We start from the raw sequence: 27,487 nt of genomic DNA, 5'->3' as shown, positions 1-27,487 counted from the left end.
AGTGTAGCCCAAGTGGCGGTGGGTGATGATGACTGGCTGCTTTCCCTCTAGTCTTACACTACTAAATTAGGGGCGGCTAGCACAGATAATAACTCTTGTGTAGCTTAGCGCGAAATTCAAAACAAAACAAAAAAAACTTCACTCTTTCAAGAAATCTCCCGACAAGCAGAAACTATTTGGGACAATCTGGTAATGCACTGCACATTTAAGAAAATACTAATTAAAGTGTTGGTTTATCTTTGCCTAAATTCCTACGGGAAAATACATATTTTATTGTCGCGTATAAACTTGAAGAACTTAATTAACTGTGTGCATTGTTATATAAACCTGGTATAACAAATTGCTTCTAAATGAAGTTTTATCATGCTACAATACTTCATTATGTAATAGAAGAAATATTATATTAAATGTATAATAATAGAAATTATTACAGAAGTTTCGAAATAAGGGAATTTAACATGTACTATATAACAGCTGTAACAACAGTTGTGTGAAAGGATTTATTCAAGCGTATCTAGGACCACTGAACTTAAGTTATTGGCTACAATATTGCAAAGTATTATGAAGGAAAAATGTTATTTAAGTATCTATGTGTTTGAAAAGCTCAAATTTGCCATATTTCGTGCTATTTCCAAGTTCTTCCGGTATATGAGGAAAGTGTTCTACCCTAAATATTGGCTTTAATCTATTTAAATGGCTGCAGTTTGTATAATCGTATTGCTTTCATTGTTTTAAATTTGGTACAGAAACTTAATGCTGAACCAGATTTAAAACTTGCTGGATTAATTTCCCGAAAAGTAAAATTGCCTGCTGTAGGAATATCTGGTTAGGAGGTCTAAAGAGATGTTTGTCTTTGTATTCAACCAACAGTTCTTACGTGGCGTCTGAACAACGGGTATTGATGTTTTCTTATTAAGTCTGTCTGTTTTTAAATGTCTCTTGTGGAAACACATCAGTTTAACTTGTTTAAGAAGAAGCATGTAAATCTGAGTCTTGTCTTTTTAATAGGTCATAATTTCTCTGTATAAGATGTGAATAAACTAATATTTTGAATAGTTCATAAGTTTGCAGCTCCTCTTTAACAGAGATTTTTTATTTGTTTGTTTGGTTGTTAAACACAAGCTATACAATGGACTATCTGTGTTGTGTTCACTATGGGTATCGAAACTTAGTTTGTAGCGTTATTAGCCTTCAGATACAACCTGAAAGCCACTTCAGACATTGGATAAGTTTAATCCGGTTTATTACTTCCAAGTTAACCTTTCATATTAAATTTCAGTCTAAGTTTTGCTGATAGCAGATTTATTCTTTGTTCGCTGAACATGAATATCTCTTCTTGTAAATCAGTAATATATAAATTTTAGGAGTCATAACAGACATATGTCGTCTACTACATTTGTTAAATTGTCGCTAAAACAATTTCAAAATCAAGAGTAAGTCATAGTTGGTAATCTGATTTGTTAGCATATTCTCGAAATAATCTTCCGTGGGGGTGATCGTTTCTGAAATCTTCCGTAGGGCCTTGAGTGCGTTAACAGGTAAATAATACAAGAGTAGCCGTTGTTGGTTAACTTTTCCTGTAGCCTACCATTTCAATATTACAGACGATTAGCACAGCTAGACTTTGTGTATCACTGTGTAAACATTTAACATACACAGAGAAACTAAGTTTCTTGTGTTTGTTAACCAGATAAGGTACCAATATACAATATTTTTGTATTTTTATCATGAACTGTTATAAAAAATACTGTCATCGTTTCGTTTCAAAAACTGTTCACAGTGTTTTTATACTGAAGCAACATCAATATTAATAGTTATCATATATGTGTAATATGACTATTTGATAACGTTATTTGACCAGAGATAATGTTGTTAAAATAACATTACCTTGAGACTGATCCATTGTAATTCTGTATAAACTATAATTAAAATTCATACGTTCAATGCTTACGGAATAATGAAACCAATATTTTATTTTCAGTTGCATAAAAATTTTAAACTTCTATATGTGTAACAGTTTAAATCTTTTCAATGAATCACTTGATATTTTTAAACCATTGGCATTTGATTCCATTAGCTATACAGTCATTCCAATGTAATATGTAATCAAATTACTGGAGTAATCAATACGATTTAATCAATTTCATGAAATATTTATATTGTAATACAGAAATTAAGGAATAAAAGATATTTTGCTGTCACAACAGTCTCTCTTTGTCTAACAACTGCAAAGTATTTGTTCGATATTCCTAATTCTATTGTTAATAAATGTGCACACAATTAAAAACAACAAACAACTTGTGATATGAAATTGTTATGTGTAAAAAGGAAGATGGTTATCTTTATTAGTTTAGCATTTTTAGTCCTGTTTACACCATGAGATGTTTATCATGCGTCTGTTTTGGCTATGTTAAATACTGTTGGAAAAATGTATAACTAAACAAAGTAACAAAGATATAGAATTTATCCTAACCATCTCATTGCATTTACCCTACCCTTCTCATTTTAAATGCATTGACGTTGATTTGTGTGTTCCTTTGTTCTAAATTTAGTTTTGTTTATTTGCAAAAATTAAATTAGGATGGTTTCCAGCACGTTGTTCGAATATGTTGTTAGATTCAGTTATCAGCTTAAAACAAGCAGTGAGTTAATAAAAAGTTTTAGACTAGTAACTAACAAAGAATTTTTTAATTTGTAAATTCTCTTGTTTCGAAACTCACTTGCCTTGTTTTACTGAGCAGTGTAATGCTACACCCTTCTGGGAATAGACATACGTGAGAAAAAAAACTTCTCACACAAATCACCCGTTACTAAAGTTAAAAATAGTAGTTCAAAAACAAATCGAATGGAGACTTACCAGTACGACAAACATAGGTACACTTCGTTATCGTTACATTTCAAATAATCCTTAGACCTAAAATAAGCTATACTGCACCAACTAATACATCCTCATGATTTTACGTGTTGTTCTAGAATAAGATTCATTTTTTCATAACCGTTTTAATTAGTGTGTTTAACATGTTATACTCTTATTATTTAGTGCCATACATACATAATATACAAGTGAATAAAATGAAGCAATATATTTTAATGCCTTTTGGCGTCAAAAGGTAAGAATACAACAGTTATGCATGCTAGCGTCTTGTTTGCATACAAAACATTTATATTGTAATAGCACAATCGCATAAAACAGTCAGTCAAATTAGGCAGAAATATCAGTGGCGTATTCCAACGATTATTTTATCACGAACATTAGGTTGGGTCAATGTATATATATGTTTTTGTACTTGGCGTAAAAGAAAAAAAAATACTGCTATACGTTAGTGCTGAATTAGGTATATTACCAATCACATCAATTACACACTTTAAGTATGTAATTTTAAATCGAAATAAATAGTTAAACTACATTACTTTACTTTTTTACAGGTAAACAATTAAAATGTGTTTATTGAGCCATCAATAGCCCCCACTTAAAATCACTCTACACGTTTTGATGTGTCTACATCATCTCTTGAAAGTGTGTGTGTCTTTTTGTGTTGCGAAACCACATCGGGTTATTTGCTGAGTTCACCGAGGGGAATCGAACCGCAGATTTTACTGTTGTAAATCCGTAGACTTACTACCGTCCCAGCTTGAGACCTGCTGAAATTAAGAAATAATTAAAATACATGTTTTACATCTAAAAATTAAAATACAAGGTTTTACATATATATAGTTAAAATATATTTACTGAAGTCATCAACAGTTTCCACTTGAAAATACTCTACATGTTATCTCCTGAAATAAATAAATAATTGAAATACAACATTTTCCTTGTAATAATTAAAATACAATTTCTTACATATACATATATTCTACACATTTTAATATGGGTTTACTGTCATATTAAAAACTGTGTCCATGTAAAACGTTTTATTTAAATTATTTATCTTTTGAAATACTTTGTAAGAATTTGTGAAATCTATTTCTTCGTTATTTAATCAGTACGTAAACCTTTTAGAAGTTCGTGAAATGATCTGAAAAGATTTGCACAGAATAAAAGGTATCTCTTTGATTTTGCTACAGAGGAGTTAGGTTGGTTATTGCTCATATAAGGAAAACGTATAGCTACTACTTACTTAAAACTCGCTTATATTATTATACTACCAGGCTTTTAACGTAACCTATTTTTTGTTTCACCTCGGATATTGTGTTTCTTTTAAAATAGAGAGACTTGAATTTATAAGCATAGTCAAATGCTGGCCTGAAAAATTTATTAAATTTATTAGAATAGACAGTTACACTTATAATTCATATCAATAAAGTTTCCAAAAATGCCAGTAATAATAATAAATCAACTGCCAGTGTTTGAAATAACTAGTACATTAGCATTATCAGTTATTTTCTCGTTAATGTGGTTTTTGACACCACAACTTCATATTGGTCTTAAAAAAACATTTTTAGCTCAAAATTATCGGCTGGGAATCAGACACTCAATGCAAGCTAAAAAAGAATTACGCAAAATCATTCACACATAAAAACATAAGACAGAAACAATGCATACGTTTTTGTTTATCTTATTGCATCGGCCTAAAACTGTGTATGACAAATAAGCTTATCATTATTATTTGTCTTTTAAATAAAACCAAGTTAGAATGTGCAACAGCGTGTGTTTATTAACTATACTTCTGGTTCTCCCCCGATTAGTTAGTGGTTACTTAGGGACTTAATTAAAAATACTGAAATCCGGGACTTGATTTCCTGCAGTGAGCTAAGTTTAGATACCTCATTGTGTAGCTTTACACAACCAAAGTTAAGTATAGCAATTATTTACGATTAAGGTATGCGATATAATTTAACATAAACGAAGGCCTTAAGTTTTATTAAGCTTTTAATAAACTTCAGTTATGGAATTTTTGGTTATTTGAAGTACTAAAGTACTGTTAACAAATACTAAAATAATCTGTTTATGTAAGTCACTTCAATGTATAAGTGCTGTGTGCAGTTTGTTACACCGAATAATTAAATATTATGTAAAGAGCATTTCGTATTAACCCGCAAAAATTTACTGCGCTCATACAAGAAAATAAATAAAATCCCAAGCAGGTGTGAAACTTACAAAGCAATTTTTTATATTCAATTATCAAATAAGTAATACGTGGTATATGCTAGAATTGTGCGTATTTTATAAAATAATTAGCCCTTTAATAACACTAGAAAAAGATTTAAATACATCCGTAAATTAAAATACATCAATAAACTTTACTCTTAAAATATCATTAAATTCTTCATACACATAAGCACATCTTGTAGATCCAGTTGAATCCTAATGTGCTTATAACCCCGAATACCATAATGTAATTACAACAATAAATAACAAAGAGTGATGTTTTACATATTCGTGGGAACGTTTAATTACATAAACCAGTAACTGAAATTATTTAAACATTACGCACATTTAATAATTTATTTGCACTTTAATTTCTTAAACATACAAGAATGTACAACAGAGGATATTTTGTTTTCACCGCAAATATGTTAAATATAAACGTTATAATTTATAATTAATTTTATTTATATACTGTTTAAAGGGATAACTAATGTTTTTCAAAGTAAAATTACTGTTACTGAAATCATCAACTTAAACTTCTTAAACAAAACAAGCGTCAATTGACAAGAGACTATATCATAAATTTACATAATTCAGTATCAACAAATGACTAAAACTAACAATGTCACAAATATGCTTCAATTGAATGTCAAGACGATGTATATAATTTCTTTCTAAAAAGGAACCTCTGAACTTCGTATTTGAATTAACAAATACTGTTAAAAGAAGAACAAATTCTCAAATCACTTCAATGGTTGGAAAACTGTAAGTGCGAGAATGTTTCTTTTGTAAAACTAATTCTAATCTTTGACATGGAATCTAATTAGTTGAGGTTTTTAAACTGGAGAAGATAAAAAGTTATTGGCTGAAAATTTCGCTATTTTTTAGAGAGCGTGAAGAATCAAAACTGATATTCAGGTAAAGCTTTAATTTGCATTTTAAAGCATTCAACAAAACACTTAATTATCTTAATTGCACAGTTAACTGTGAGGGCTTATAACGCTAAATATAACTTTTTGACTTCTGCGGTTTTGAAATATAAATTAATGAATTGGTTGTTCTCTATAGATTAAAACATCATATTTGTGTATCCTCTTACTAAGCCTGAGAAAATGATCTATATTTCGCTATAGTTCTGTAAGTGATCTAATTGACAGCTCTTCAACTAAGAGTATTATTGAGTCTATATCTGCCATTTGACATGACCATTAATTTATTTACAGAAGATGTGAAGGTTGCAGTAGAGTTCTAGTGGAGCCAGAAACACCTAAACTGATTTATAATAGAGCGCATTTGTAAAAAAAATTTCAATTGCTTTATCAAACATTAAAAATAAGGGATTTAACTTGACCTTTCACACTTTCCTATCCTCAAAACATTATTTTCTAAGCAAAAATATTAAAACATAACAAGAAATACATTTTATATCATAGCATTGTACCAAAGATGCTTCTTCTTTGCCTATGTGATTACAATAAAATTTTGGCAGATATTGAATTTTATTTCAACTTTGGCGGTTAGTAAATTTATATTTCTAACAAACATGTTTTCTTAACACAATAAAAGTACTTCCACGTAATAGGCGTCAATATTTTCTACTGAGCCCTTCTTATTTATGATCAAGTGTACGACATCATAATCAAAAACTGACCACCATCAAAGCTTTCAAAATCTTGGTATGTTGGTTATACCTTCTAGTTTACAGACCATTTGTGTCGTAACAGCTGTGTTTATGTTCGTCTCTACGACTCACCAAATTTAAGCAAATTTGAACAGGTGGAAAAGGATTCCATATCATTGAAATAAACAGTGGTCGTCAAAAGTTGAAACGATCCAAAGAAACAGCAGTAAGTTAACACTATAAGGGAACTATTATTTATTTTCTTTTGCGATTTTGAAATAACTTCTTTTCCAGAAAACTCAGTATAATTTTGTAAGTATGAAAAAACGTCTTTATATTTTCGTAATTAAATATTTATATAACAGCGTTTATTTGAAAGGCTGTATTATGTTCTAGGTATTGTCGGACGTCGAAAATATCTGTGTGTTTTAAAACACTTTATTCAGTGATGTATTATGTGTTAGGTATTGTTGGTAGTAAAAATTATCTAGATTTTCAATACTTTATTTCGTGATGCTACTCAACGATATATACAAAACGTGATAGCGAAACTACACATTATATCTTTTAACTAAAAGAAAGGAAGGTAGCTAAATGTCTGCTTTCCTAAATTTTAAATTTATGGCTTTTTTCACTTTGTTTTCTTCAGTTAGTTTGAAAGCAATCACTGATACTATGTGCATTTAAAGTCGTTTGAAAAAGTCAATACAATTTAAAAGGCCCGGCATGGCCAAGCGTGTTAAGGCGTGCGACTCGTAATCTGAGGGTCGCGGGTTCGCATCCCGGTCGCGCCAAACATGCTCGCCCTTTCAGCCGTGGGGGCGTTATAATGTGACGGTCAATAGTGATTCGTTGGTAAAAGAGTAGCCCAAGAGTTGGCGGTGGGTGGTGATGACTAGCTGCCTTCCCTCTAGTCTTACACTGCTAAATTAGGGACGGCTAGCACAGATAGCCCTCGAGTAGCTTTGTGCGAAATTCAAAAACAAACAAACAATCATATTTTTATCTTCAGCACTTTAAATTCAAAAGAAAAGATTTAAAATAAACTGTCTATCAGTTATAGTATAGCTAATTGTTAAGTGTGTTTACTTGTTTTTTTCACCAGATCGCCTGTAGACTTGTTAGCTAACTAACTACTAAATGTTTTAAAACTATTAAATACGCCATACTATTAGAAGAATGTTTAATTTCGACTTTTTGCAGGCGTTTTTCTTTTCCTTCTACATAAATTATCTTGAGCTTGATAATGGATATTCCGGCTGTAGGAAAATGTACACCAGTATATATAATTTAATTTATGTTTTCTTACTCATCCTACTGCTACGACAACACTAATTCTCTGATTGCTTTTATCTTTTACGTCTATGTTACAATTCCCAGATAAAACTAACATAATAATTATTAAAAAAACAATAGACGACTTAAGCATCACATTATATAGTGAGTAATTATTCTAGACAAGAAACAAACTAGAAGCCAATGTAGTTTATAATTGTAAGAACATGTTCGAAAGTACAGTTACAAAAAGTAATTCAGTTTACTTATTTTAAGCAAGTTCATAATGTAGACTAAAATATTAAGGCAAAGGACCAGCAATCATTTTGAGACAGTTATACTAAAATCGTAATGAAGTAAAAATGTTTTAAGTACTTAACGTTTTAACTGAAACATATGTGTGAAAGTAAAAATTATTTAAAGTCAAACATAATACTGACAATTTACAAGTATTTTATAATAAGTGTATTTGTCCCTCTTAGACAGAACAGATCACTTTCATGTGGATTATTTTCACGATGATTCTCGTTGGAAATTGCTCTGTCCTCGTAAGGCTACTGTTGTCAAAAAATGGGAAGTCTCGAATGAACTTTTTCATAATGCATCTTGCTCTAGCAGGTACGTTTTTATAAGTCCATTATAATCATAATCTAGGTTTTAACCTGCTGAAATCCTAATTTATTTTTAATTTGTTATAATTTGAATCTTGTTTTTAATCTATTAGAATCCTAATCTTATTTTTTAACATGTTAGAATTCTATTTTGGTTTTTATTTGCCAACTAGAGTTCTAATTTAATTTTTAATATATTACAACCATAATCCAGGTTTTTTTAACCTGTAACAATTCTAATCCACTTTTTCCTTAACGTACTAGAATCCTAATTATGTTCTTGTTTGTTAAAATCACAATCTATTAATAATAACTATATTTATATAACTATATGAAAATAATAAATATAATTCAATGGATTTAAAATAATACATGCAAATACTGCCTTTTTGTCTATTCTCAAAATGGTACGATTTAGTTTTGTCATACATATATTCCTTTATATAATCCAATTGTGGAATACATTTAATAAACATTACATATGAAAAAAATATAGGCTCATATTTCACGAGATTGAGGCAGTATTATCAACGAAAGATTTCCATGAAATCTGATCACGTAAGAATAATATAGTACGAAGTATGAAACAAAATGTAAACAATTATCGATTTTGTTCAGACAAACATAAATGTAAAAATATAAAAACGAGCAACATTGTCTTCAGAAAGAAGAATTAATATTTTTTTTTTGTGAAAGAGGCTTGTAGCTGTCAGTGCTGGATGGATTTCTTACTTTTTATGAAATAGCACCTAAATCACGTCCAACAGTATTAATAAACATACATACACTGCTAGCCAAATTCTTAAGGCCAATGAACATAAAGAAAAAATATGCATTTTGCGTTGTTAAACTCAACCACTTATTTGAGTAGAGGTTCAGCCATGATTGTCTTATAAGGGTGACGATCAAATCCTACTACACGGCGTCACAAGAGTAGCTCAAAGATTAATTACGGATGCCATTGAATAGCTGCCTTCCTTCTTAAAACTAGGGACGATAGAAAATATAGTTCCTAACTTGAAGTAGATTTGAGCAAATATTCGAAAATTAAAGAAGCAAATTATACTAAGTTTGTTTTCAATTTAAGATATCACAATACACTGTTGGCCAAAATCTTAAGGTCAATGAACATAAAGAAAAAATATGCGTTTTGCGTTGTTAAACTCAACAACTTATTTGAGTAGAGCTTAGAAAGATGAAAATAAGAAAAGGGAAAATAAAAATAAAAACTTTTTTAGCATTTAATAGGAAAAATGTGAACACTATGAAATTAGCCTAAATACTAGCTGGTCAAAACTTTAAGACCATACTAAAGCGAAACGTTAATCGGTAAACACGTAATGAAATTCAGTCTTTTGTGTTCAAGCATTATGTTGTCAACATCTCCCACTGACATCTACTGTATTACATTGGGTAAAAACATGGCAAAGACTAAAAAGTTGACAGAGTTTGAACGTGGCAGAATTGTCGAGCTGCGAGAGCAAAGTCTCTCTCAACGTGCATTCGCTTGTGAAATTGGGCGTAATAAAACTGCTGTTGCAAATTTCTTAAAAGACACTGAGAGACACAGAACGAGAATTTCAAGTGGTAGGCTGAAGAAAATGTCGCCAGCGTTGAGCAGGAGAATTCGACGGGTTATCCGTCAAGACACCAGCCGATCGTCGAACCAAATTAAGGCCCTTACGAACGCAGAATGCAGCTCAAGAACAATAAGACGGTATTTACGAGAGAAAGGCTTTAAAAACCATAAACGTCTTCAAAGGCCACGCCTCCTTCCACACATCGGTTAAACTTTGCTGAGAAGCACCAAACTTGGGACGTAGAAAACTGGAAGAAGGTTTTGTTCTCTGATGAGAAAAAAATTGACCTGGATGGTCCAGATGGCAACGTTACTGGCACGATAAAGATATCCCACCGAAGACATTTTATACATGACACAGTGGAGGAGGTTCCATCATGATCTGGGGTGCTTTCTCCTTCCATGAAACAATGTAGCTTCAGGTTATACAGGGGCGTCAACAGCTGGTTACATCGGCACGTTGGAGGGAGCATTCTTATTGATTGAAGGCCCTTGCTTGTGTGAAAATGACTGGATCTTTCAGCGAGACAACGCTGCAATCCACAATGCCCGCAGGACAAAGGACTTTTCATGGCGAATAACGTGATTCTTTTGGACCATCCAGCGTGTTTCCCCGAACTGAACCCCACTGATAATGTTTGGGAGTGGATGGCAATGGAAGGCTATAAAAATGAACGTAAATTCCAAACAGTGCTCGATCTTCGTGAAGCCATCTTCACCACTTGGAATAACATTCCAGGCAGTTTTCTGCAAATGCTTATGTCGATCATGACAAAGCGAATGTTTGAAGTTATTCACAATGACGGACGTGCAACTCACTACTGAGATCTCTTGTTGGACATTTCCTACACTGTTTAGGACTTCTTTTTTGTGTGGTCTTAAACTTTATGACCAGCTAGTATTTACGCTAATTTCATATTGTTTACATTTTCCATATTAAATGCTAAAAGAGTTTTTTTTTTTCCCCTTTTCTTATTTTCATCTTTCTAAGCTCTACTCAAATAAGTGGTTGAGTCTAACAAAGCAAAATGCATATTTATCTTTATGTTTATTGACCTTTAAAATTTTGGCCAGCAGTGTATAATTTGTACTAGAATAGATCGTATAAAATGCATGAGTTGGTGTTTATTGTGGAAGTTAAATAAACAACTTTAACTCTTTTAAGGTATTTTCACCATCAATAAGTAAACACGATCATCAATATGTGTACCAATTAGTTTATACAATATAACCTTTTCATTATTTCATCACCTGATTTTCACCAGACTTGTCCGTCGGATTAGTCCAAGTGTTAGCAGATGTGATATGGAGAATGACAGTCGATTTCTATGGAGGAAGGTTTGTCTGCAAAATAGTCCGTTACTTTCAGGTATAATGTGCAAATAAGTCACAAAGCATATTGAAGTGCATTAGATCTAAGCTTTACTACAAAGGATACAGGTTTATTTAATATAAGAATATATTAATAGCATTTACTTACTTTGAATGTTAAAAGAGCTGAATAAAACTCTTTCTCACCATATGCTTAATATCTAAACGTAATGTGTTGTTATTGTGCCTTTTTTGTCTGAAACATTTCGAGTCTTAGAAATTTACCGTAAGTCATTCAATAAGAAAAAACTGTCACAGTGAAACGTAACACAAAATACCACATTTTATACATCAAACATTCTAAGATAATTAATTTCTGGAAGAAAAATACTTAAATTATTTAACGCAATATGAGATATAGTTTATATTACTTAACATATGCTACTTTTAATTGAAAGTTAAAGATTTTAAGCGTATATTGTATCAGTAGAATCGAAACATGTAACTTGAAATGACCAAAGTGTTTTAAAATGGTAATCTTCATGTTTAAGGTATTGGTGACTTACTCTTCGACATACATGCTAGTATCATTAAGCATAGACCGTTACGATGCAATTAAACATCCTATGAAGTTCCGAGGCAGCTGTAAGTATTTTTATGATAGTGTGTTGCTGGTGTTTTTCCAAAATCACGATGTAACGAATATAAGCCCATTACAATACAATTACTTTGTTGTTTTTAAATTAATTTTAAAAGGATAGATTGTATTTTGTAAAGGTATTGAAAACGCAATATCTCAGTATTAACTTAGATAAATGGGTAGATAATTGCAATATAAAAATACAGAAACATTTATAATAAAGTAATTGGGAAAAGTTAGCTAAAGTAGACAAACAGTAATAAAACAAACATTTTAAAAATATCAACATAAAATAAATAAAGGGAAAGGCAAATAAGAAAAATCAATGTTTACATGTTTTTTATGAGATATTCCTATATTTGCTAGGCCCGGCATAGCTATGTGGTTAAGGCACTCGACTCGTAATTCGCGAGTTCGAATCCAAGTCACACCAACATGCTCGTCTTTTTAGACGTGGAGGCGTTATAATGTAATGATTAATCCAACTATTCGTTGGTAAAAGAGTAGTCTAAGAGTTAGCGATAGGTGGTGATGACTAGCTGCTTTCCCCGTAGTTTCACACTGCTAAATTAGGGACAGTTAGCACAGATAGCCCTCTTGTAGCTTTGCGCGGAATTCAAAAGCCAAACCTATTTTTTGTTTAAGATGATGAACCAGCGATTAATTTTATATTCTGATGTATCAGCGGCAAGCTTAAGAGCTTATCATGCTAAAATTCAAGAATCGATCCCTTATGTGGGTATATGTTTTGCAGCTATGCGATTAGACAAACAGCGAAATATAATTTGTGAAACTTGATTAGTCGACAAGTTTACATAAATGTGTTCCTTAATAAAAAAGTTGGTTACAATAATATTTTTCGTTCAGCAGTTTTTCATCTCACCACATTTCCTGTTTGTATATTCGTTGAAAAAAAAAAGTTGTAACTGGTTCCTTGTCTCTGGAATTTTATATTTGTAATTTTGATTTTTTTTTGCCTTTTGCTGCTTTCATATTATAAATATGTTGCTGTTTTGTTTTAATATCAAATTTTAGTTTCGTTGTATGTGAAGTAAACTTAACAAGTGTGCCAAAAATTTCGAAGTAACACTACAGGACGTAAACAAAAATTATACTGGTTAAATTACGTATAATATATTATGTACACGTATGCATCCAACATACATAGAATTTATTGATATAACTTGTATAGTGTTTGCTAGGTTTCTCTACAACAATATGTAAAGATGTGGTAATCTTGTTACAACAACAATTAAAGGCGTAGTAATATTGTTACAACAATAATAAAATGTGTAGTAATCTTGTTATAACAACAATTAAAAGTGTATTAATCTTGTCACAACAAGAATTAAAAGTGTGTTAATCTTGTTACAACAAGAATTAAATGTGAACTAATTTTGTTACGACAATAACTAAAGGTATAGTATCCTTATTACAACAATAATTAAGAATGTTGTAATCTTGGATATTGATTTCTGTTAGGGAAGAGGGCCAAGATTTTAGTATTGTCTGCCTGGGGACTTAGTATGCTGTTGGCTATTCCGGCAATCTTTCTAAACGAAGATTTGCTGATAAAAGGTCGAGTTCAGTGTTGGATTGACCTTAAACCATGGGAATGGAAAGTTTATCTAACCTTGATAGCTTTGTCTTTGTTTTTTCTTCCTGCTTTGATTATCTCTACTTGTTATATTGTGATTGTGTATACCATCTGGACCAAAAGCAAAGCGATGGGCTATCCGAAGATGCAGAATAACTCTCTTGTTTCCAAAAGTGAGTAAAACTGTATGAACAATAATAGTTATAAAAAAGATTTGGTTATGAAGTAGCAAAGGTGTTAGCTAACTAAATACGCTCTTTCATTGGAAATATTTTCTCTTTCATATTTTCATAATAATAATAATGATTATAAATATTTTGATATGTACATTTACATATGTGTTAATAATTATGTTTACCGTTATTAACTTCTAAGTAACTTATAATAACGTTTCCACAACTAAATCTTGTGCAACGAGTTTTAACATTGAAGCATATACAAGACTATAGAATGAATATACCATTCTTTCTTTTTTCCAAGAGTAATTCTAGATTGTTATAAACTCTCATAGAAAATCACTCGCATGGTTAGTGCAGTTTTAGCGTACATAACAACACACATAAATAAAACATCACCCAAGGTTACTTTATAAGTCTATTTTTATTTTTATAATTAGAAACTTCTTATATTAAACATTCTTCCATATACAACAGTAGAACTCACGCTTCACAACTTCAGCAATTAATTAGCCATAGTTACACCAACTCTTGTATTTTTCAAAACTATGCTTTCCTGGATCATTCGCTTTACAATATACAGTATCTCATCTATACATCATAGATGAATATATCATACATATATACTCTTCAAAAAAAGAAACGCAAAAGGGATATTTTCGTTATTTTAAAGAGAAATATATGTAATAACGCTACAAGCTCAGAGTATGTGATGTTACACGTGTTAAGGCACTGATTGTCAGACCAAAATTACAATAAAAGTTGTGCACTTTGAAAACGGAGGAAAACATCGGATTTTTCGCCAAAACGCATGTGTGTCCAATAAATTTGTTTGAGAGATCTGTATGTTCTGCAAGTGCAACATGTGCAAAATCCCTATAAAAGTGACGGGTTCTCGGTTTCCATAGCTCAGTGTTAAGCCACCGACACGCAATTCAGTTACGCCAAGACTGACTGAAGCACAACACAACAACGCCATTGGTTGCTTGGAAGCAGGCGAATCTCGATCAGATGTTGCCAGAGCTATGAATGTCCACCCAAGCACCATCACAAGGCTATGGGATCGTCACCAACAACATGGATCAACCTGTGACCGTCCACGATCTGGCAGACCTCGTGTGACCACGCCCGCACAAGATCGCAACATCCGGTTACGTCACCTTCGGGATAGGACCACTACTGCGACGTCTACTGCCTCAACCATACCAGGGCTGCGTAGGATTTTCGATCAGACCGTACGCAACCGTCGACGAGATTCTTAGGCCCCATGTGCAACCCATCATGGTGAACGTCAACGACGTTTTTCAACATGACAACGCCCGTCCTCACACAGCCCGACTCACCACTGTCTTCTTGAGACACCACAACATCAACGTTCTTCCCTGGCCCTCCAGATCACCAGATTTAAACCCCATCGAACATCTTTGGGACGAGTTGGACCGACGTCTGCGACGGCGACAACCTCAACCGCAGACTCTACCTCAGCTTGCAACAACTTTGCAGGCTGAGTGGACAGCCATTCCACAGGATGTGATTCGTCATCTACTCGCTTCCATGGGCAGGAGATGGCAAGCAGTTATTGATACTCACGGGAGGCATACTCGTTATTGACGTTGAGTGACGTTAACCTTCAACTAGTGAGCGTGGACTTCGCCTTTGCAGACTTTGGATGTTCAGCAGTGAATGTGCAAAGTTTCACACATATCATACAGAACTACCCGGAATAAACTTGTTAACAATATGTCTCAAATTTTGTCTTTTGCGTTTCTTTTTTTGAAGAGTATATACCTTACCCTCCAGTAGTAGTACTTCATTATTATTACTTTTTCTTCTTCTTTACTTTGAAGAGCAGTCATTTTCCCATAGTTGTCTGCAGGTAGTAAAAGGTAATATACATGTGGGACGTTATGGGTTTCAGCACGCACATCTCGTTCACCTAGTTTCTTTAGACTATTTTGTTTATTTAATTTTTATAACTTTATTATTATTATTTATGAATTTCTGAATGTGGGTCCCACTTAACCACTCACCTCCAAAACCTAGGGTCCATTTTGTGTTGAACATTATAACCTTCACCATGGGGATACTTTTGATTTGTGCAGCGTTTTTTTAATTTATGGTTTGCTTGTTTTTGTTTATTAAAATTATATATATATATGTACTTATCATCGGTAACACTAGAGTATTTGCAAATATTAAGTCGTTATGGCTAAAATTCATTGTCCATATAACAAATTATTAACAGAATTAATAAATAAAGATAAATAAAGAATATTGTAGTTTTGGATTGATATTTCATTAAATATTTTAAGATAAAGATTAATAGATTTGTTCCCTCATTAATACATATAAGAAATACAGAATTTATGAAAATATTTTATAGATTTGCTTTGTGTTCGCGTTCGAAACCTGGTTTCAATCATCGGTTCAGTAAATGATATTACATCTAATGACTACAAAAATATCATTATAATTAAGCATTGATATTAGTAAGGACAACGAATGTCGTTATAAAAATGTATTTTTGTGAGGAAGAACATATCTATATAGAATATGAAAAGACATGGAAATAGGTATTTAATAATATTTTAGTGGAAGTTTCTGTTAAGCTGTAGTGACTTGAACTTAAATTATTATTTTATTTACATTGGTGTGTACAGGTAGTGCAGTAAATCACAAGACTTCAATAGATGGTGATATCGACAACAGACGTGCCAGTTCCAGGGGAATAATTCCAAAAGCAAAAATCAAGTCGGTGAAAATGACTCTTGTTATAGTATTTGGTAAGTAATAATAATCATATTTTAAGCAACTTTGAAGAGGGTGTGTACATCTCATAATATACAGAAAGTTGATACGTTATATTAAAACTACTTTGAATAAGCAAATCAGCTGATATTAGGTCATGTTGGGACAGAATGTATCAGAACTACATTTTCACATTTTATTATTAATATTAAAGTTAACTTTCATTCCAAGTTCATAATTAACTGCACTCTGATATATTCGAACAGTGCTGATAACTCTGGGCCAACACATTGATAAACGATCATATATTTCATGCTACAAGTCTTTTAGTAATTTCCTTAACTCATTCATAAAGTATGTAAGTATATATATGTATATATATATATATATACATACATACATACATACATACATATAAATATAATATTACTCTTAAAAAACTCAATCGCTATTTTTTTCCAAACAAACTACATTAACGTATAATCTCGTTAACAGTGTTTGAACTGTAATTCGTTAGTTACGTGGAAAGTTTATTTGTACAGGTATAAAAAATTTAGACACATCTAACTACTTTGTTTTCTTCTAATCTTTTACAATATCAATAAAAACTTGAAACATTTAACAATAATAATTTTGTCGAAAGACGACCAATCATCTAGACAGTAAGATTTCAAATTCTTACTGGGATAATTTGATCGTCAAATCTTGCTCGATCAAAAATCACAATAATTTATAAAACTCCATACATTGCTTTGTTTTAAATAACCCAATACGGTCTGTAGTTAAGGTGATGTTTCTATATATTGCTCATTCGAATTCCATTATGAAATATGCTGGTGATAAGTCCTACTATTCGATTGAAGAAGCCATAGAGTTATTAATGGTTAATGTCGACTACTTGCTTTCCCTGTAGGTTATCTATTCTAAATTAGGAATAACTGGTATCGATAACCCTCACATATTTGTTGCACGAAATTGTTTATAATTTTTTTAGAGGAAATGTTTTTACCAGTAGATTGCAAATAAGAAAGAGACATTACGTAAAATATATATGAAACATCCAACGTCGTTGTAGTTTTGTTTTCTTAGTCAAAGGTAATGAGGTTGTTTTTCTTAACATTATTTAACTGTATATGGTAGATTCCCGAAGTTGATTTGCTACTTATACAAAATACAAATACTTAACCTACGTTATTTTAGCAAAACACGGAAAATTCCAAAGTTATTAAATGGGCAATCTAACAACGCCTATCAGTATCTGTTTTATTACTTAAGGAGTTGTAGGATTTCAAAATACTCTCAAAGGAAATGCACTGGTGATTTTGTTATGTACTTGAAAAGTTACGATTTCGATCGACAAAAGCAACAATACTGATTGCTCGCGGAGTGGTTTCCCCAACTTAAGCAAGCATGAAACCATTCTTCGTATAATATGATATTATAAGAGCTCCATAAATCCTTCTTGGCTGTGGTCATTCCTGACACAAAATAATATGTATTTGCTGGAGTAGGTTGAAAATAATCATAAAATTAGGTAAATAATTTCATTACTTATAGGAAATCTCCTTCAGGTTACGCTTCTTATGAAAGTAATTATGGTGGAATAGCTCGCTACTAGATATCATAATGAACACAAAATATATATTCTAACATTTTTTATTATTTTGAGTCAAGACAAAGGAATTATAATTTTTCTTAAATCATTATTCTGTTTCTTTGCTGAATTTCGATGAATATCTGTGCTAGCTGTTTCTCGTTTAGAGATCTAATATGGCTAGGTGGTTAGGGCGCTTGTAATCTGAGAGTGGCTGGTTCGAATCTCCTCGTTTAGAAGTAGTAAACTAGAGGGAAGGCAGTTAGTCAACACTACCCACCGCTCTTGCGTTATTTTTAAACATATAAAAGTATAATTGGCTGTCACATTATAACATTTCAGAGAGAAAAGAATGAGCGTGTTTGGTGGCAGGATTTGAACACAAGTGTCTTAACCACAGGGCCACGTTAGAATTTGGCTACTCGTCCTCAATATAACTCCAATGTTATTTAGACCTTTCATTAAGTCAGAATTATTCTACAAAACCAAAAGTATACTTTATATCTACACCTAGATGCAAACAATATAAAACTCACCTACCTATGCATACAGTCAACACTTTAGTTCAGGGGTAGGCAACTTATTTTCATACTGACAACAACTGTGGCTAATGAAAACAGCGTTGGCAAAAGAATTCAAAAAAGAAAGAAAGAAAGATGTTAGTTTAATCAAAATAGCTGCATTAAACTAACCTTCAATGTGAAAATTGATGGAGGTTTTCATCAACACGTTTCGTGAAATTTCGCTTAATATCTATGCTCAATGAGCATCTTAGCTCTGCCTCTAAATTTATGTCAATAAGCCTAGGTCTGTATCTAGATTTGAGAAAATCTAGCATAGAACATGTTGACTCACACACCCATGTGGACCCAAACATGTAAAATAATTTTGAAATTGCTATCTTTAAATTTTGAAGACTCTCTTTTATTAGAATAATGAGTTACATTTCTCTGGCATAATAATTTTGTTTGCCTTTTATGTGTTGTACAGTTTACAGGGTAAGTATTTTGTCTTCAAATCTACAAAAAATATGTAATTTCCTTATTGAAATTTCCTAAGTCAAATTGAAATAGATCATGCAAAAATTCAAATATCAATTTCAAATTTTTAAATTCGGAGAAACGTGATTCAAATTTTTGAGTTAGGCTTTTGATCCAGTTTACATAGAGATCATCTTTAGCATCAGAGAAATCGTAGTCCTTATTATTTTATAGAAACTATTCAACTTTGAAAAATGTGTCAAATCATTCTTTTGTAATTGTTTCGCAAGGAGGTTTAACTTTAATTGAAATTGATGAATAGACTGTTATTGTTCGATTATTATTTTACCTCTTCTCTAACATTTCGTATTCAAATTTTTCAAATGAGCCATCATGTCACACAGAAAGTGCAAATCACACTGCCATGAAAAAGTTTCAATTTCAAGGAAATTTCCAATTTTATCCTTTTCAACAAAATACACTTTTATTTGAAAAAAAATATGAAAGTAAATCGTTCCAAGACATTTCCTCTACTTAACCATCTTACATTTGCAAAATCAGTAAGATCATCAAAAGTACAGTCACTGCTTTTCTTCAAAGACTCAACAAATTGTCGATGGATGAGAGAAGTTCCACTTCTAATATAATTCAGAATTTTTACAACAATGTCCGTCAAATTTTTCAATTCATCACATTTAGACATCTGAGCTCATAAACTTTCCTGATGCAAAATGCAATGGGAAGATGGCAGCGTAGACATCACATTGTTTTAAATTAAATGCTGCTTCAAAAGATAAACAAGTCCTAATTTCGCCCCAGTCATGGAGGAGCACCGTCTATTGTGACAAAAACCAGATTTTTTAAATACAGATTGAATTTTGTTGACATTTCAAGAGATTTCTTAAAGATGGTTTTTCCATTTGTTCAATCTTGTAATCAACAAAGGCAAAACATTTCTTCCTTCACTTAAAGACCTGAAGTTACATATCGAACCCAAAATATCAACTTGCCAGTGTCACTAACATCTGTTGACACATCTAGTGCTAAAGAAAGGCGCAAACAGTCTTTTAATTGTTCAAGCAACTGATTTTCTGTCTTTCTCTAACTCTAGCATTCTGCGGACAATTATTCTTCGACTTAAATTATTTACCTTTTGAAGAATATCATCTTTTACTTTTGAATCATAATTCTCCAACAGAGTTTCAACGATCACAACCAATATTTCTTTTACTAGTTCAACATCAGAAAAATGATTTCTTTTTTGAGCTAGAATCCAAGCTGCTTTATAACTAGCTGACGTAACAAGTTCTTTCGATGATAGAAATATTTTTAGGCCTCCCTTTTGTTCATGATGTTGTGCTTTCAGACAGCTAATTTCATTCATACGATTTCCACTATCAACTGGAAGTTTTGCATCAAATTCGATGTGAAAATTGTTAAAGTCTTGCTTAAGGTTGTATACTTTATTATTCCTAAAAACTTTGTTACACAATACACACATTGGCTTATTATTTGCTTCAATTTCAACTCCCAACTTTCATTAAATTCTCGCTTCACATTTTTCCATTCACGCGCCATTCTCTTTTCAGCAGTAATCCCAGAATCAATTAAATTGTCTTTATTTTCTGAGTGTTCACCATCATCTGGATTCTTTAGTTTCGAATTATCCACTTATTCATATTATGGGATTAAAAACAAAATATATTTAAACACTCGAAAATTGCACAATAAAAATATGTTTGCAAGCATATGCAAAACTACGCACACTCGTAAACAAACATCTAAACCAGATTGACGTTACAAAATGGGCGGAGTCTGTGGCAGTGATGAATCGCGCGACATTAGTGATGACGTATGGCAGTGCAACTGCTGATTGGGAAATTTGCGACAAAAAATAAATGATGGAAAACTTGATTCCTAAACTCGAACTAGCCACAACTGTGCTCTACCCTGGCCACATATGACTAGTGACCATGAAGTTACCCACCCCTGCTCTCGTTACTATTTCTAATTACGGTACTTCAAAATTAGTTATTTTAGACTTTAGATAAAATAACTTAAAATTATTGGATACTGGGTATAATTTTTACGTATCACAGAATTAATTAAATTTTAAAATCAACACAACACTTACACACAGGAACACGTTTAAATAGTTGTAAGGAATTCAATGCTGAACGATGAAATTCTGCCAGTTAGTAGTGTAATTACGTTACACTGAAACGTTGTATTTTTCAGGTAGGACATTATACTATTTTTATGAACAAAATATGAAATAACAAACTATAGATTCACGTGTATATAAATATATATATATATATTGTTATGTATCATAATTTAGCCTGGCCAAGTTTCCAATTTATAAGTTACTTGTTACCATTTCAAACAGCCTAAATTGAGTTAAATTGTAATTTTGACTAGAAATTAATTAAATGTTGAAATGTATCAAATTCATGATATTTCCCAACAAGATTGATATAAAAAGATTTTCTTCTTAAACTAAATATACAGCTTAGTATTGCCAGGTAGTTAGAGCGCTGGTCTTGTAAACTCAAGGTCGCTGGTTCGATTTCTCGTCACACAAAACAGCCGGGGGCGTTATTATATAATAGTCAATCTTATTATTCGTTTGTAAAAGTATAGCCCAAGAATTGGAGGTGGGTGGTGATAACTAGTTACCTTTTTTACCCTGGTAAAGTAAGTACGGCTTGTGCAGAGAGCCCTAGTGTAGCTTTGTGCGAAATTAAAAATACAAACACGAATATATTTTAATATACAAACAATAAAACAATTTATAATAAAGGTTATTACAAATAATAATTTCCATACAAAAGTTTTTCAAACTTATAAACGAAATTGAGTTTTATATCTGGCCTGGAATTGAGCATGTTACCGACGGTTTATGATTAGCAAATGAATTTCTAATTGATATTGGCTAGCTCGCTACTTCTCTAAGTACACGTAAATTTTTCACCTACAAAAATATCTAAAGTCCTCGTACTTACATCCGAAATTAATTCTCTGAAATTAAACGGTTTATAATATACTAAAACTATAAACGTTCCTAGTCAACCATCTGTAGTTTCCCGATTGATATGCGCTTATCAAAGTTATAATTTTCGTAGTTTATAGTATGTTAACTATAATAAATGAACAATACATATTGTCTCTTGGTGCGGCGATTTATAAAATTTAGAGTGAGGTTTTCGAAAGCTCAGTTGGCGACAATACTTGCATCACTAATATTTTACATACGCATATACATTGTTGATTTTTACGCTCGAGTATCTTCTATAAATTTAGTGAATAGGCGAGAATTTCGCAATGCACATTTAACAGTACAAGTTATATGCATTTCTAAATATATATTTAACTAAAACAAATATCATTATTAAAGTAAATATACGCTAGTAAACCCGTTACAACATATAGGTACAACATTTTAAAAGCTGTTCCTTTATAAACATATATTATATTTGTTAAAACAAATATCATTATTAAAGTAAATATACGCTCGCAAACCCGTTACAACATATAGGTACAACAACATTTTAAAAGCTGTTCCTTTATAAACATATATTATATTTGTTCGTATTTTAAAAGTGGTTTGAGAATTTGTTTGTTTGTTCAGTATTATATACTGAAATATAATAAATATTTATTAATAAATTAATAAAAAAATAAATAAATATAAATTAAATAACAGAAGGTTTAGTTCTTAAATTAAGTATTGACTGGAATTTACCCTCATTTAGTATGAAACCAGAAATAACCTTTTACCTAACATGAATCGTATATCATTTTAATATATATATATTTTCAGTTTATGAAGATTATCATATCTAACGTTAATACTCAATAAGAAACAAACTTGTAGGTTTCTGACACCCCATGGTAAATGAATGTGACATTTAATATTTTTATATATCTTAACAACAGCATTTCTTAGCAAGAGTCCACAAACAGATTAAACTATGAAGTGTTTTCTATTGCCTTATTGACGCAACATTAGTTCAATGATGTTAGAAACAAATAAAATGTGACATAATTCCGTATTTATAAAATTAGATACAGAAAGCTCAGAAATAATGTTTTTAATATTATGTGACAGTTACAAGAAACAATATTGAAAGCTTGTGTTTACCTTGTTCTCACCGTTTTTGTGTCACTCTATTTTGTTAAGAATCTTAAGTAACATGAAGACTCTGCATACATTTTAGATTTTACAGAACTAAATAGTACCACTGAAGGGAAATATTTTTTTCTGTTGACCGACGCTTTATCTTGTTTTCAGTATTCATTCTTTGCTGGAGTCCTTATTTCATCTATGACTTACTTCAGGTTTATGGTTTCATACCCATTAACCAGACCTTAATCGCCATCTCAACTTTTATTCAAGCATTAGCTCCACTCAACAGTGCCACCAATCCAATCATCTACTGTCTCTTTTCCAGACCTTCATGCAAAAACATCAAGAACATGAAGGTAAGGACCCTCCTTCAACACCCAGTCATTTGTTTCATTAATTTATTATCGGACAATCAAATACTACTAACATTTTTTTTATGTTTAAAAATAACTTCCTGCCGTTTTAAAATTAAAACAACTGATACAAATATTTTGGTAAAGTTTTATGGGGTCTATAAAATAATAAATGTTATTTGTCGTCAAACTTTAATCACTTAATTTAACGTAAGATTAACCAATTAAAACGCTTTTTTGTGTGAAGGTTAATATAAGATTCATAATAGTTTATATTCAATAATAACGCGTAATTATGTCGTTCGTCTATTAAGTTTTTTATTCTATTTTATTATGAAATTGCAGTGTTTTAAATTCACTTCCTGATTCTTTTAAACCAATATCACAAACATAGAAAACAAACCAAAACATTTTCCTTTCTCTTCAAACACGTATTAAAAACAAAACAAAAAATAAGAAACTAGATTGAATGGTGCTGAGCAAAATAGCATTCATATGTTCTGCATGTATGTTTTCTTAGAGCAAATCTACATTGGGCTATCTGTTGAATCCACCGATGGGAACCGATCCCCTGATTTTAGTATCGTAAATCAGAAGACTTACCACTGTCCCAGCGTGGGACATATGTTTTTATCTTTAATCTGAAAGTCGTGGATTTATTTTTGTTTCAGAGGAAGTCCACTTTGAACATGGGAAGTAGGAAGACAACACACCTGCTGAAGGGGGAAACTGCTCACTCTACGAAAAAGCATGTCCAAACTTGCGTGTAAAAAAAAAAAAGCTATTTTCGAAATTAAATGAGAACCTTTTGAAAAAAAGGTTTTTGAAAGATAAAAGTATTCTCATTTAATATTTTCTGTAAGTGTAATTCTGGTATTTCTTACATATATAATACTATTAGGGTCATTCTAATATTTGAGAATTTAACGTGATTATACGAGTTTATTTTGTGTGTTCAGTTTCATATAACTATTTACAATATGTATCAGGAGCGGTCATTCATTATAATACTCGCTAATATAAAAATGATTTTGAGTTTTAACTTTTAATATTTGTATTCGCTGTTTGTTTTTTTCAAATCTCTACGTATTATTTCAAGACAATAAAAAATCGACAAACAGTAAAATATAGAATAAAGATTACAAATTCATGTAAAAAGAGCAAATTATAGAAATAGCTATAATAGCTCAAAATTACTTTTTGTACTAACAGAACAAGTATTGCGTAATTCATTTAATATGTATTGATACAAAACTTCATTAATTCCACCTCTACACGTATATTTTATGGATAGCATTGGGATAATAACACAAAGCTTGATAAAGAATTGATATTTATATTAAGTTACGTTAAATTACATAGTTCGAGTTTCCATTCAGTAAAACAAAACGAAACTTACAACTTGCGTTGTGTTCCTATCATAATTTTTAAGCACTTTCCGTTTGCTATTTGTTATAGATATTTTTGCTTGAATTAGTTTCTAGATCACTAACACCAAGATACTAAGAAAATACATAGGATACAAACATATAAATTACGAAACTAGGCAACCGAGCGCTTCTATACGATAGACACTCCTCTTTCAGTCATAAATTATGCTAATTATTTATCATTCCGACCGTCTCCCGATCCTCGTACTATCTCGCTAATAAACTTTTATAAATAACGTGAATAAAGTATAGATAAGGAAGAAATAAGTTATCAATCGAGATGTAATTATTGATATATAAGTTATTCAAATGTTGTTGTTTCATTTTAATCAAAACATTTAAATATCTTTTTATCTGCTCATTTCATATTTCTATGTAGTTTTGCTGATATTATATAGAGAATCAACTGTTTAATTTAACTGTAACATACACATACACCAAATAGTTCGTTTTACAATAACAAATAATGAATTAGGCGCAATGTTATAATATTGTTCACACTCCTAGATTAATTTAGATTACTGTATGGTGACTCTAAAACCACATGGGTATTATATATGTATCACCATTAAAAAAGACCTAACTGTATTTTTTGTTGATAATCTTTAAAGAGGCGAAAATGCAGTCACAGCAGAGAGTACGACCAATCAAGAAATGCATTAAGCTTCTGAGTCGCATATCTCTTTTCAGTTTACTTCAGAGAAAAGAGATGCAATTTGTATATATTCATGACAACAGTTGCTCCTCTATACAGTATTAGATAATGAATTAGATGCAGTGTTTTAATATTATTCTCTCTCTTAAATGAACTTAGATTACTGTATAGTAAAGTAAGAGGACTCAAAACCCCCACAGGCACTATGACCGATATTTGAATGTTTAGTTTATTTTGTGACCTAGTTTTTACATAGTAGTAATACAACACAATAATTGATCAACGGTAACGTTTGATTTTGAATTCAGTTAAATATATAACTAATCTTATTTCGAAAACCAAATAATTGATAATACTTTTACGATGGAAATGTTATACTTCACTTTTGATAAGATTACGTACTATAAGTATTTTATAAGAAATAAAAACAAAACACCGTAAGAAGTTAAAATAATCACGTCGTATATAGTGTAATTAATACTGTCTTCGCTTTCGGTATTAGATTTTTATCGATCAGGCGCTTGAAACATCTGGTGAAAGGTTGATTAATTTTTGAAACACGAACGAATGAACGGGATTTAACTGAAGGAAGTTAAGCTAGATTAATGTAACAGCTTTTCCCAAACAATAGGCTCACAACTGGGAATTTTAATAATAGATGTTAATTACATCTAACTTCTTAATTGCGGGTAATTTATAATCAGTACAATCTTGAAGGTTATTAAATAGTGTTTTGTTTAGGAAAAAACGTTCTTTATCAACTTTTATATTTTTCTACCAAGTTCCTATAGTTAAATAATTATTTCTTTAATAAGAAAGTCTTCCAGAATTTTATATTATTTCATTGCATAGTACACCTCCACTTACCCATTTATATTACATTCATTTAGAATTAGATGGTATACGTATGAATTTTGATCATGAATATTTTGGCTATTCAATTATGCCTTCGCTGTAACTACTATTGATAATAAAAACACACTCATGCGTTAGGAGTTTGTGCATACATACATATATATATGTTATAATACAAAGAAAAGTCTTATGGATGTAACGTGCTTTACTGAAAAAATATATATACACAAATATGTTATTCTGAAGACTGTGTAGTTGTGAGAAATGTTTGTTTTTAAATTAAAAATACGTTTTTATCACAATATTGCATATTTCTCAACTTTTCTATCTCAAAAGTTTTGTATAGTGTACAAACATTATCTCGTAGGGCCACAGAAACAAAGTTAATTTTTCATCCCTCTTAATAAATTAATATATAGATACTTTTAAGGAACATATAATCAAATATAACATATAATACTTTCAGCGTAATATAAAGCTGTCCGGTGCTGTCAAAAACTCACAACAAATAAAACAGTTTAAATCTTCTTTGCGATTGTTCAGTAGTGGATCCAAATACGTTTTTATGTTTACTCGTGTGAACAACTTTTCAACTATTGTGAAGTTTGAATAAATAATATGAAGTGTGAAAAATAAAGTTTTCGTTTTCTACCATCGAAACTGACCCTCGTGGGATAACTGTTTTGACATCAGTGATTGCAACGTTACAAATGCCTACAATAAAATCTATATAAGTGAAACGTGTTTCCATAAGAAGAGAATAAACAGAGAATGATGACAACAGTGATCGAATCCTTCCTGATTCTTTCAAATGTTTCTTCCGTTGGTAAAGTGGTCTATTTGG

At 31.2% G+C, this 27,487-nt stretch overlaps 1 protein-coding gene across 1 annotated transcript; it reads left to right on the top strand.

Moving 5' to 3' along the window:
- The first annotated feature begins 8,471 nt into the window (after positions 1–8,471).
- Positions 8,472–26,883, top strand: LOC143234992 (cardioacceleratory peptide receptor-like). The gene is made up of 7 exons (XM_076472685.1): positions 8,472–8,603; positions 11,441–11,544; positions 12,038–12,131; positions 13,609–13,896; positions 16,560–16,682; positions 23,516–23,706; positions 24,375–26,883. Exons 1-7 carry the CDS (start codon positions 8,486–8,488, stop codon positions 24,471–24,473), a joined length of 1,017 nt encoding a protein of 338 aa, XP_076328800.1. The 5' UTR covers positions 8,472–8,485; the 3' UTR covers positions 24,474–26,883.
- Positions 26,884–27,487: the final 604 nt, after the last annotated feature.

The sequence above is a fragment of the Tachypleus tridentatus genome, chromosome 12 (genome assembly GCF_004210375.1).
Source record: "Tachypleus tridentatus isolate NWPU-2018 chromosome 12, ASM421037v1, whole genome shotgun sequence".
In the NCBI taxonomy this organism is placed as follows: Eukaryota; Metazoa; Arthropoda; class Merostomata; order Xiphosura; family Limulidae; genus Tachypleus; species Tachypleus tridentatus.
This window is presented reverse-complemented; position numbering and strand designations above follow the sequence as displayed.

Coding starts and splice junctions, on each gene's coding strand:
- LOC143234992 (XM_076472685.1), top strand. CDS start 8,486: ATGTGGATTATTTTCACGATGATTCTCGTTGGAAATTGCTCTGTCCTC. Junction 13,897..16,559: donor TAACTCTCTTGTTTCCAAAA/GTGAGTAAAACT, acceptor TGGTGTGTACAG/GTAGTGCAGTAAATCACAAG. Junction 23,707..24,374: donor AAAACATCAAGAACATGAAG/GTAAGGACCCTC, acceptor TTTTTGTTTCAG/AGGAAGTCCACTTTGAACAT.